This window comes from Camelina sativa, chromosome 8 (assembly GCF_030686135.1).
Source record: "Camelina sativa cultivar CO46 ecotype springtype chromosome 8, ASM3068613v1".
Lineage (NCBI taxonomy): Eukaryota > Viridiplantae > Streptophyta > Magnoliopsida > Brassicales > Brassicaceae > Camelina > Camelina sativa.
In genome coordinates this window covers 21,915,312-21,928,114 of record NC_141887.1, presented here as the reverse complement: position 1 = coordinate 21,928,114, position 12,803 = coordinate 21,915,312, and the positions used below count along the sequence as shown (strand labels likewise).

The window sequence follows — 12,803 nt, the reverse complement described above, 5'->3', positions numbered from 1 at the left end:
CGCTAAGTGGTGAAACAAGGTAGAAAAATACGAACAAGGTTCTCTTACAGAGATGAATATATATGTAAAAAAACTAAAAAACAAGGAAACATGGCTAGCTTTAGCCCTGAGACTAGCCTAGCTTTGATGACATCTTCTTTCTTCTTTAAGACGACGAAACAATATTAATAAAAAGGCAGAAAGAACAAAATCCAGTCCCGACCACACTTGATACATCGATGACCCACATGTCGGAAGCAGAGCATTTTTCATGTGTACTTAGGAAAAAACTTAGGTAGTTAGTAACAACTCTGATGACATAAGACACACCCGAAATTTTAAACTACTCCCCCCTTTTTTCTTTTCGTGAAGCTGACACTCTACGTAACTTGAAGTAGGTGGTTTTTGGCATTTTCTTTTACCCGTTCAAATCTTCTTCCATGTTTTTTTACTAATCGGATTTGATTCCTCTGTTATGCTTGTTGCTCTTCTTGGATGACTCCTTGATCTGTAATAACATAAAACACACGGTTAAACAGAATCATTTTATAGGTCTTAGCAAAAAGAAACACGTGACATCCACAGATGAAGATTTTACCTGCTCAAGAAGCTTCTTTTGGAATCGGTAACCCTGATCCAGGAAACAAATATATAAATATTCAGTCTGAATTGGTAGAAATCAATTGGTGAATTTTGATTAAAACTTTTGATGAACACTTACCTTGTCAGTTCCATATATGTAATCACAATAAGTGAAAACTGAAGCAAAGTTGCTTTGGCTTTGTCCTCCAACGTAGTGATGATAATCGTGGTACTCAGCACCACCATAGAAAGGAATGTACTTTGTTGGACTCCATGGAAAATCATATCTGCAATAGAACAAAGTGAAATATGTATTACTTTATTAACACCATCTTTTATGGTCAATTGAGTTACATTTCAACAAAAAAAAAAAACAGAACACTAAGGGGGAGCCTAGTTCCCTCTTTTGCCCTATCAGATGTTTTGGGTTACTCCTAAATTAATTAGAGTAAAAATGAGCCTATCAATTCATCAAAAGGTAGCTAACCAGTTCCAAAACGAACCCCAATAGCTTCAAAAAGCCTAAAAAGTAAACCTAATACCTAACCTATCCCCAGTTGTAAAAAGGTGAGCCACTATTGGATCTACACTCACCTTGAGCTCTTTATACTATATAATATAACATAGACTAACTAATGTGTACAATAAAGAAAAAGGCTTATAAAACTGTAAAGCAAAAAGGATTTGTTATATTGATTCCTATCAAACCCACGCCTGCCTTAGTCCTTACCCACTGTGAGTCTCAATAGCTTCAATTTGCCTTAAAGCAATCCACAACCAAAAAGTAATCATGTGACCAGGAGCAATAGCTGGTCCCAAAAACGTAGGGATACCAAGAAGCAACACTTCAGCCCAATGTGCATAAGGTGCAGCATACCCAATTGGAGCAGTGTACTCATGATGTACATGATGTATCTTTTCATATCCCCATTTACTATGAAAAAACCTATGTACCCAGTAGTTAGTGTAGTCTTCAATCAAGAAGTACACTCCTAACTGTGCCAACATCTCTGATATCGTTGGTAACGGTAGCCCAGATCGTACCTCAATCATCTGTTTCCACACATCAAAATCCCAAATTTGTCAAAATCAAGACTGAGAGATTTTCATCAAAATTGAAACTTTGGATTTTTTTTTTTTTTAAATTCGAACCTGAATCGAAGGGTAAGAGACGAGTTGTAAAGGACCAACGACGAGGATGAACATGGACATGACGTCTTTGTAACATTTGAACATATCGGAGAAAGAGTAATTAACTTTAGGCTGGATCTTGTAACGATTGAACCAGCCGGAAGCGGATCGAGCCAATTCGACGAAGACGAGGGGGAGAGGGACGAGGGAGAAGACGACGAACAAGAACAATATGTTGTGGCAGTAGAGGTAGTAGTCTGATTTCGTGGCGGAGTAATCGAACCAGAGCGTTTCGAGACGAGTGAGGTTTCGTCCGAGTGCGACGGATGCTTCTTCGACTGTGGCGTAAGGAATCATGGTGGGTGAGTGAGAGTGTCTCTCTGTCAGGCGAAGATTTGGGTTACGACTTGGAGATCTGAAGATTTTAGGAGAGGCGAGGAGAGATCGAGAGAGAGGAGAAGAGAAGAGAGTGTTTTGTTTTTGTTTTTGTGTAAGCTGGCCGATGTTTTTGGACTCTCTGATGAAGAAGAAGACGTGGCTGCAGTGATATGTATTTATATATAATAATTATTATTATTTAATAAAATGCCACATATTCTTCTAGTTAAACTATATATATATATATATATATATCTGTATGTGGACATATATAATTTTAACATTTTCTACCTTTCTTTTTGTGCTAAATGTTATTTTTGCATTGAGAAGTTTAAAAAATATATTTTGTTAAATATTTTACAAGTGCAAAATCTATACTACGAAATAGATTATTTTTCGGGTGTGATTTTCATAAATAATATTTAAAATAATATATATATATGTATATAACAAAATTATATTTTTAAATAGTAATACGCTATTTTTTAATAAGTTATTGTCTACTAGAACATCCGTAGGAAATAGTAAATTATTTGACTGTTTTTATCACCGTTTTTATTTTATGCAATTATGTTAGCAAATTTATCCTATTTTACTATGGTTAAATCGGGAAAAATTAAAGGCATGTTAATGATTTTAAAAGGAGGTGTATAAATCTATAAAAAATAAACAAAGGAATATCCATTGTTTTGTAGTTTATTGTTCAAAGCACTAAAAGTCACTAACTTTTTCAAAAAAAAAAAATCAAAACTTTTGAGAATAATATTTCTGAAATTCAAGAATTGTTCCATTTGTATAAAAATAAAATACAAATCTACAAATCTAGTTTTTTTTTTTGTGTCAGAAAGTTAAATTTTATGACTATGTGAAAAAGGATGATTCACATAGTCATAAAATCTATAATTTGAGTAGAATTATAAAGTATAACTTGATTTGCAAAAGGTGGTAAAAAAAAGTAACAACTAAGGTCACCTCCAACGGTAATAGTCACCATTTTAAGAAGAACACGAAACTCAAGATTAGGACAAAACGAAATGAATACAAATTTCCAGATACATCCAAAGTTGAAGTTCAATGCATATCTTAGTGTTTTGTACAGTAATAAATTAATAATAACCATTTTCACCGAAAATTTTGATCGTTCTTATTTTCTCTCTGGATTAAAAAAAAAAAAAAAGAAGAACTATTGATTGTTTCTCTCCACTACATTTTCAGCTTTTAAAACGTAATCATGTTTTTCTTTGGCTCAAAATATTTACTTTCCATTCATTAGAATAATTGCAAACATATCAGTCATTATCAAGAGATGTAGCTAGTCAATGTAGAATAACTGACGATGTTATTATGTTTTGTTTTTTATTGGGATTTGAGTAGACTATATTCTTATTATTAAGTGTTTTCGGCTAATTTATCATGAAGTTTTTGATTAATTCTCTCCCCATTTTAAAATTGTTAAGTTTTTAAAGACAGTAGTATTATTTTTGTTAAACAAGTTGTAACATCCATGATGATAGTAGTATTCAGTTTTCATCAAGTATTAAGTTTGATGTAGATTACCCTTTTAATGATTAATTTGTCGTCACGCTTATTTGCAATTTGAACCCAAACCAAGCAAATCATTAATCGGTCTAAAAGTGTTGTTGGTTAACGTAATAGTAGTCCATATTTATCTTTGCGGCTAGAAAGATTCTCTACTACGCATGCAAAACTATAATTTCTTTGGGTTTAAAAACAACCGTTTTACTCTACTCATAATCATAAGTCTTCTGATAATGTAAAAAAAGAGAGATGTTCCTAACAGTTAACAACAAAAACATCCCATCTTTTTTTTTTTTGATCAAAATACGATTAATATTAAATAAAGTTAAATCGGATTACAAAGTAGGCGTAAAGCTTTTTTTGCCAGATTATCAGCTTGAGTGTTCTGAGATCGGGGAATGAAACTAAACTTGCAGAAATTGAAATTCGACGATAAGAAGAGGACATCGTGAAGAGTCCCATGAAGTTCCTTGATTCGGATCTTCCCATTGAGAGCTTGGACTAGCTGTTGCGAGTCGGAGCGAAAGATATTCTTTGGATGTTCGATTCGATTGCAACTCTAACCGCGGCTAGAATTGCCAACGCTTCGGTCATCAGGAGGGAGTTGACATGATTGCTGGTTGTTGTATCTTGGATCTTGACCTGGGCTTGGGGGTCTTTGATAATCCAACCTAACCCCTGCCGAACCAAGATCTGTCCACGATGCGTCGGTTGAGCATCGAAAGATGTCCGCAGGGTCCTCTATTCGAGTGACCAATCTGGGGTTTTGGATAGATTTGGGATAGAGGGTTTGAGCATTCTGCCACTCTTTTGCTCGTGTCTCTTTTGCTGTTACCATAATCTCTTTTGCTGTGAGTCGTGTCTTATTAAAGATGAGTTGGTTTCGGGAGGTCTAGATTGCCCAGAAGATCCAGGGGGATATGGGGCCTGCACCTATACCTGTTGGAGGTAAGCATATAAGCTTGTTAGTCTTTGCAATGCCTACTTCCATGTTGTTTATACTCTCTGGTGAAAAAGGTCCGTCTATAGGGGCTAGGGACCATAAGAGCTTAGCAGCAGGACACTGGAAGAAAAGGTGTGTGACTGTCTCTTCTGCATCACAGTACGGGCATTTGGCTGAGTCGGTGATGTTTCGGATTCGGAGGTTTGTGCCTACTGGGAGGGCATTGCAAGCTGCTTTCCAAAGGAGGAGCTTCGTTTTTGGTGAAGTTTTCAGATTTCAGATGTTACTTTGCCAGTTATAAGATGCTGGATCAGATTGTGTTGCGTCTTCATTTTCATTGATCGCTGCTGAATCTAATTTCATTGCTTCAAAGTAGCCGGATTTTGTTGAGTATTCTCCATCTCTTGTTGGGAGCCAAGCCCATGTATCTATAGCTCCTTTCCCACTTGGTTTCAACCTTAAAATTTTCTGTTCATACAAAGGGAGGATTTGTCTAATGCGAGCAACATTCCAGTTACCTGAGTTTGGGATAATGAGATCTGCAACTGTGAGATTTTGGGTGGACTCAGTTGGAGGGCCCATTGGGGAGAGAGGGGAGGAGAGAGACAGCCATTGGGATCTCCAGATAGGTATATTGGCATCCGACCCAACGAGCCGACTAATATTTGATCTGAGAAGATCTCTGCCCACGCACACACTTCTCCAGTCGTGTGAGGCTGAGGTTTGCACCGGGCATTCCATAAGAGTGGAGGTAGTGCAGTATTTTCCTAAGAGAACTCTATCCACAAGGCTGTTTGGTTTGGTAAGCAGTCGCCAACTCAACTTTGCTAGGAGTGCCTGATTGAACAGTTTTATATCTCTAAGGCCCAAGCCTCCCGATTTTAAAGGTTTTGCTATCTTTTTCCATGCTATCCAAGACATTTTCCTCTTTTCCGTTTTAGTGTCCCACCAGAAACGTGTGAGAGCTGATTGGATTCTTTTACACAGGGATGCAGGAAGCTGGAAACAGGACATAGTGTACATAGGCATGGTTGTCAGGACTGACTTGAGCATCGTTAATTTACTAGCTGTGGAGAGGAATCGTGATGACATCCTAAGGGCTCTCTATTTTATGCGATCAACTATAGAAGAGAATAGATCCTTCTTTTTCCTTCCAAACAACTCTGGTAGGCCGAGGTATTTCCCTTGTCCTCCTTCTTTTTGAATTTTGAGTATAGCCTTGGCTTTTTCCTTGATGTCAGGAGGAGTTTTATTGGAGAAAGTGATGGATGACTTCGCTTGGTTGATCTTCTGCCCTGAAGCTGATTCATATTTGTGTAGGATACGTTGGAGTGTCAGGCAGCTTTGTTGATCAGAGCGGATGAAAAACATGGTATCATCAGCAAAGAGCAGGTGATTTGTTCTGGGACTCCCTTTCGCTACTCGTAAGCCTATAAGGTTACCTTGTTGTTGAGCTTTTGAGCACAAACCCGAGAGGACTTCACTACATATTATAAAGAGGTATGGCGATAGTGGATCTCCCTGTCTGATTCCTCTCTGAGGGTGTACTAATCCTTTAGCTTGGCCGTTTAATAGAAAGGAGTAGGATACGATGGAAACGCACTGCATCATCCATCCAATCCAGGTATTGTGAAAGCCCATTTGCTTTAAAGCTACTTTAATGAAGTCCCACTCCAATCTATCGTATGCTTTAGTCATATATGTTTTAACTGCCATAAAGCATCTCTTTTTTGCTTATGATGTTTTCAGATAATGCAAAGCCTCATGTGTGATGAGTACATTATCCGATATTTCTCTTTGGGGGACGAAAGCATATTGGTTTTCAGAGATACATGTATGCAATACAGGTTGGAGTCTCTTTGCTAAGAGCTTTGAAATGATCTTGTAGTAAACCGATCAAAGGGCTATGGGTCTATAATCAGCTGCTTTTGTGCAGAAGTGGTTTTTGGGATGAGTCGGACATGGGTATGGTTGATCTTTTTTGGCAGGACACCTGTAATGAAGAACGTCTGAACCTCCAAGATGATGGCATCTCCCACTAATGGCCAGTTGGATTGGAAAAAGCTAGCTGAAAAGCCATCAGGCCCTGGGGCTTTATCGGGGTGGATCGCAAAGCAAGCCTGTTGTATTTCCAGAGGAGTAGGCATGGAGATCAAGGCTTCGTTCATGTCAGGGGTGACACACTGTGAGAGAGCTTCTTGAGCCACGGTTCTTCTATCACCCTCCTGCGATGTAAACAAGTCTTGGTAGTAATCCGTAAGCACTTGGGTTATTTCTCTCTCCTCATAGACTTTCTCACCTGTACTTGATTCCAAAACAGATATATTGTTAATTGCTCTCCTATTCTTTGTAGCTGCGTGGAAATATCCTGAGTTTTTGTCCCCTAGCGCAAGCCAGAGTTGTCTACTACGCTGTTTCCAGAATTCTTCTTCATGCTTGTAAGCTAGTAGGAGTTTTTGGTTGATGGAATCAATGGTGGCTTGGCAGGAATTATCATCACACATGGATTTTTCCAGTTGGTCTTGCAGTGAAGATATTTCTTTTTGGCTGTTGAGGTATTGTTCTTTACTCCACTTTATTATAGCCAGTCGACACAGGTGTAGACGCTGATCTATCGGGGCAAGAGGTTTAAGGTTCTAGGCTTTAACAACTCTCTCGCTTATATCAGGGTTATCCTTAAAGCGTCTATCATACCTGAATAGACTTATGTGGTGGCATTTTACAGGGTCAAAAGTTGAGACTAGAGGGCGATGGTCTAAACCTTCAAAGCGAAGATATTCACTTCTACCAGATGGATATACCAATATCCAGTCACTATTAGCCACTGCTCTGTCCAGTCTGCATCTAACCAGATGTGAGTGCCGCTTGCCTCTCCAAGATAGAAAATTCCCGGAATGTTTCAGATCATATAGATCATTGGAAGACATGAAAGTTCGCAGATCAGTGAAAGAGCTTTCAGAACGATCTGGGCCTCCTACTTTTTAATCGTTGCCAATGATGTCATTAAAGTCGCATGTTAAGAACCAAGGACCAGTTCTTGTTGAGGCATAAATCTGGAGATCATTCCATGCCTGAAATCTTTTTGATCTACCCGGTTCGCCATACAGGAAAGTGGCGAAGAACTCTCGACATTTTGCTTTGACTTTTGTATCTATGAAGTGTTGACTCGAACTGAGTATTTCCAACTCAATGTTAGGTTTCCAGTACAAAGCGAGACCGCCTGCAGCAGGAGAGACAGGGGGAACCAGGTGTTGGTGGGGATAATCGAGCCAATGAAGAGTTTTTTGGACAGTCTCAGGTGAGTTCTTTGTTCCATAAGAAACAGAATATCCGGGAAGATTTTTTTCCTTATCACCCGGAGTCTTTGGACTGTTATGGGGTTCCCCAACCCACAACAGTTCCAACTAACAACCCTTAAGGAAGAGGAGTTGGCGGATTCTGAAAATCCGCCTTTTTCTTTTTGCTCGCAGGTATAATAGGCATCCTTGGTGGGTTTGGTGGACTGTTCTGTTGCCTACTTGAGCTGCCTTGAACTAGATCTCTACTTTGGTTTGCTCCTGTTTTTGGCTTAGAGACTTTCTTGTGGTTTGCCTTAGTCGTTACCGTTTTTGAAATATTGGTGGGGGAAGGAGGTTTACGAGGTGAGCCTTGAGTGAAGTTTCTCTTTTGTGTTTTTGCGCCTCGTAGTGGTTGGTTAAGCTTACCTCCTTGTTTTTGTGTAGGAGGACGGCCTCTGCTTCTTTTACTTGGTTCTCCCCCAGAGCAAAGATGGCATGTAGGATCAGTTGACAGCATGATGTTGTTTTATTGGGCTCTGGAGTATCGTGTGAAGGTAAGGCCGGGATTACAGGGAGTAGCCGGTTTGCAGCTAGAATGCGGTTGGTTGTTTCTTCCATGAGGTTTTCAGAGTCACTCTGCATAACTCTCATTGTCCTAGCAGCACTTTCCACTGGGTCAGGGCATGACATATACTGAATTGTTACTTCCTGCAGGTCATTCATAATTTGGTCTCTTGACTGTTGCTCAGTTGTACTTTGGAGAGTCCCTCCGTTTTGATTAAGTTCTTCTGGTTGTTGATCCCCATGAGGAGGGGGAGTGGTGGGGTCAGGGCTTTCAATATTTCTCTCCAGAGGGGGTCTTCTTGCTCTAGAAGAGACAGACGGTTCACCATTTAGTTCAGTGGTCGATTTAGTTTTCTCACGCCATTGAAGGCTGCAAGTTGGTGGTTCCAAAGATCGTCGATGTGTTAACTTTTCCCTAGCATGAGCCTGATGGTATAGAGCTCTTGGTATGTATTTCCTTGTATTATGTTCTCTCTGGCTATAGGGTAGTGATCGTTGGCCTGACATTGTTCTGTCTTTAAGGTTTTTATATGCAGGTGACCTTATTCTTGTGTAAGGAGTGGAGTTTTGAGGGATTGGCCTTCCCGTGGATCTTGTGATTCCTCTTGGTGGTAGGAAGTTATCTTCTGGAGTATAGTAGTTCCTAGAGGCAGACTGGTATTTTGATGTGGATGTGGCAGATTTTTCCAGATCGGGTTGTGGTTTTCTTATTCCTTCCAGGCTAGGGCAGAGACTTTTGTCGTGTGTAAGTCTTAGGCAGTACGAGCATTGGTTTTTGAGATTTTTGTAATCTAGGATAATTATGGCTTCGTTGCCATCAGCAAACTCAATAACTGTTTCTTTAGTGATAGGTTCCAAGCCATTCAGGAAGACTTTAAGAAGGACTGATGAGTGTGAGATACTCCAGTCAAGGATCTCGCCTAGGGCTTCACCTATGGAGTGCACCATTTCTTTTTTCCAGTAATGTTTGGGTAGGCCTTGGATCTCTAACCAGAAAGGGATCTGAGAGGGGGATGATGGTGAGATGACCGGCTCCCATCGTTGGATAATTACCATCCAGTGATCAAAATGGTAAGGCCTATTAGCTAGAACTTCGTTTATATCTTCCATCGACTCAAAAGTAAACTGAAAAACACCTTGTCCTAGGTCTGATCCAATTGCTTTTCCTTGTAGATTCCATCGGTTAAGGAGGAAGGGGAAGATAGCCCACATTCTTTGGATCTTGGGGTTTGTAAGTCGTCCGATGAGGGTTAAGGAGTTCTCTCGTATGAGATCTGAAGTGTCCATTTCGGGGGCTCTGATTCTCTTTCTTGGTGGGGGAGAGTAATCACGACGAATTTCCTTGTCTTTTAGGTATTGCGGAATACGGTTTGCCATGATCGGGGGCGATGAGTATGCTGTTTGAGAGGGTTTGTAACCGTGGTGGTGTAGGAGGCGGGAAGTAAAGGGGTGTAAGCTTTGGATTTGGACTGGTAGAAAAAGGTTTTGGTTTCTTGTTGCAATGGAGTTAATGCGAAGGAGTTGAAGCAGTAAAAGCAGCTTAGTTGAACAAAACCAGGGTTAGAGTTCGCTTGAGAGCTCAATCAGATCTCCAAATCTCGTTTGAAATTTGAAAACTTCTTTTATGGACCAACAGTTAAAGATGGGGTCATGTTTCATTGGTGGAAACATGGTGATTGAGATCTGGGTAAAAGGGTTCCTCAAGCTCCTAGGGAGTGTGCCTGGGAAAGAAAACTCAATGGGGTGTCAAAAACATCCCATCTTAATTTTAAAATAATGACATGGAGAAAATTAAAGATCGAACTATCACTTACCTTTTAAAAAATGTTTCTAGTTCATTTTGATTAGAACTAGATCAAGAAAATTAAACTTTTCTATAATGAATGTAAGAAATAATCTATATTGTATAATATATATATATATATATATATATATATATCGTACAGAAATCAGAATAGGCATTTTTGAAAAATGATATATATTGGTGTTCTACAATTTTTTAGTGTTTTAAAACATTTGTTTCTTTATTATATCAAAGTTTTTTTGTTAAAATTAACAGTAAATGGTTTTATCGACGAGGATAAAGTGTTATATGTTAATGTACATAATAATACGCAAAAAAAAGAAGAAATTATAGATATTTGTAGGGTTCATGGATGGTTTGCAAATACTATTTTCGAGACAAATAAAGATAATCAGAAATTCAGAACTATATCTATATTTAATGATTTGAATTTGACAAATATCAATATTGGTAGACCAATGAACTATGATATGATTCGACGCTTTCAAATCATTGGCGTGTCACTATTCCATTTCACCTCTCCTTTATCCCCGATTCACATAACTATACATGATTAAAATTAAAGAAAAAGGTAAAGTATATATTGGCATTATAACAACACGAAGAAAAGACTACAGTTGCACTGTTATTCTTTGAAGAAAAAGAAAAACTAATTTTGAAGAAAACTTGATACTTTATAGTTTATAGTTTATACTACTGTTTATGAAAACAAAGTTCAATTTTATGTTTTCAGTTGGCTATAGTGGCGTAAATGCAAATACTTATTATTTAAATGTATGTGCAATAACAACAAGTTTCTTTCAAACTGCTCATGCGATGATACATCATTGACCTATTACATAAGTTAGCTTTTAATTTTTTTTTCTCAAAATATACCAAATCAGAGAGTTTTATTGTAGTGTTCATCGGATTTTATTTGGGCTAAAAAGAGCCCATAAAAATTATTGTATAAACTCTAGAAACCTAGTTAGTAAGTAATAATGAGAGCAAATGTTCAAAATGTGAAACTTTTCAGCTCCGTTGTCCATGGATGGTAGATGGCCATACTATCAAAGAGCAGAGTAGTAAAGTACTAGATAAGAATATAAGAATGAAAAGATAGTATGGAGTCTATTTGGTAGTATGACCATACCATATTATTTTAATTTTTATTCTATTTTGCGTATACGTTTGAAGATGGCTAATTTTTCACATCGTCTAATTAAAACCAAAGATAGCTTTCTAACCCTTACAGATATCTACTACTGTACTACACCATCATTCATGTTTTTTTATAAACCATGTAATTATCATTAAGAAGTGAATAAGTTTGTAACAAATTACAAAAAAATTGCTTAACCAGCCAAAAGGAGAAACCTTGCCAAGAAAAGAAAAAAAACAAGGAGAATCCTTAAATGTTTGCATGAATTAGCAAACCAAAGCTGAATTAAACTAACACATCTCCCCATTTCATTTCTTACGCCTTTTTTAATGCAATTCAAGTTCAGTTACTTAGTCACATCATCCCTTCGTGCAAGCAATAAACACAGAATACATCAATACATTAACCTCAAAAAAATACTTTTCTTTTTTTTGTCAACCATTGTCAAAAAAAATACTTTTCTTATACAATAATATATAAATGTTCATATTGCTTGTGATCACTTTGGTAAAACTAAAGAAGGTATAATAAGTTTCATGTATAACAATTTCGCACAGGATGTTCTACTATTTTTGTTGTATATATATGACATTTATTATTTATATAAAGTAAAATACAACAAAAAAGTAGAGCATGTTAAAAAAAAATGTTAAAAATCCCCTTTATAATAAAACGGAAAACGAAAGTACACAACATTGTTTTGTAGACTATATAATTTTAATAAGTTGGTTACAAATAGGTTATACATTAATGATAGATTAATTAGTTACAAATAGGTTATACCGAAAATTTTAAAGAGAATATTATAAAAAATCATATCATCTAACTTACCATATTAATTTCTTTTATTAAATTATTCATCAAATAAAATCTTTTGATATCTAACTTAACATATTAATTTGTTAACTATCATTATACTTCATCTTTCATTTTTATATATAAGTCTATTATGTGAAACAAATAAATTATCATATTATTTATTATAATTAAAAAATAGTTTTATTTCTGGATATACCATAAGTTGAATTTTTAAAAACAAATATAAATTGTTCAATCTATAAAATATTCAAGCTTTAATAATATTATTTTTTAAATAGAATATCTATTGAATTAAAAAATTTACTGAGTAACGGATCAAAATTTGAATATTTAAATTCAAATTTACAAAATTATGTCTTATAATGACATTCAAGTCATGATGTAGAATATACATTGTTGAAATAACTTCACATATATAACTTAATACAACATATTAAAATTTTATTTTAAAATATAAAATATACAAAATTTTGTATAAAATAAAATTTAACCGTTATAGCACGAGTAATTATCTAGAATCATTAACAATATAAAACTTACAAAATTTGTGTTTTTTTTGAAGCCATCATATTTAGCATATGATTTTATTGTATAATGTTTTATCCAAAAAAACTTTTAAAAACAATAACATAAATTATATTTTAT

The 12,803-nt window shown here is 36.5% G+C and overlaps 1 protein-coding gene and 1 pseudogene across 1 annotated transcript; both read right to left on the bottom strand.

The window, feature by feature from the left end:
* Positions 1-26: 26 nt before the first annotated feature.
* LOC104707512 (methylsterol monooxygenase 1-1) lies at positions 27-2,284 on the bottom strand. The gene is made up of 5 exons (XM_010423880.3): positions 1,714-2,284; positions 1,292-1,614; positions 701-848; positions 578-610; positions 27-487 (listed from the first exon to the last, which is right to left on the bottom strand). Exons 1-5 carry the CDS (start codon positions 2,047-2,049, stop codon positions 431-433), a joined length of 897 nt encoding a protein of 298 aa, XP_010422182.2. The 5' UTR covers positions 2,050-2,284; the 3' UTR covers positions 27-430.
* Positions 2,285-3,934: 1,650 nt separating this feature from the next.
* Positions 3,935-9,342, bottom strand: LOC147940300 (uncharacterized; annotated as a pseudogene).
* Positions 9,343-12,803: the final 3,461 nt, after the last annotated feature.

Excerpts from the sequence above, each read along its gene's own strand:
- LOC104707512 (XM_010423880.3), bottom strand. The coding sequence starts at position 2,049 with ATGATTCCTTACGCCACAGTCGAAGAAGCATCCGTCGCACTCGGACGA. Across the intron at positions 1,615-1,713 it reads TCTCTTACCCTTCGATTCAG|ATGATTGAGGTACGATCTGG; the intron begins GTTCGAATTTAA and ends GTGTGGAAACAG. Across the intron at positions 488-577 it reads AAAAGAAGCTTCTTGAGCAG|ATCAAGGAGTCATCCAAGAA; the intron begins GTAAAATCTTCA and ends ATGTTATTACAG.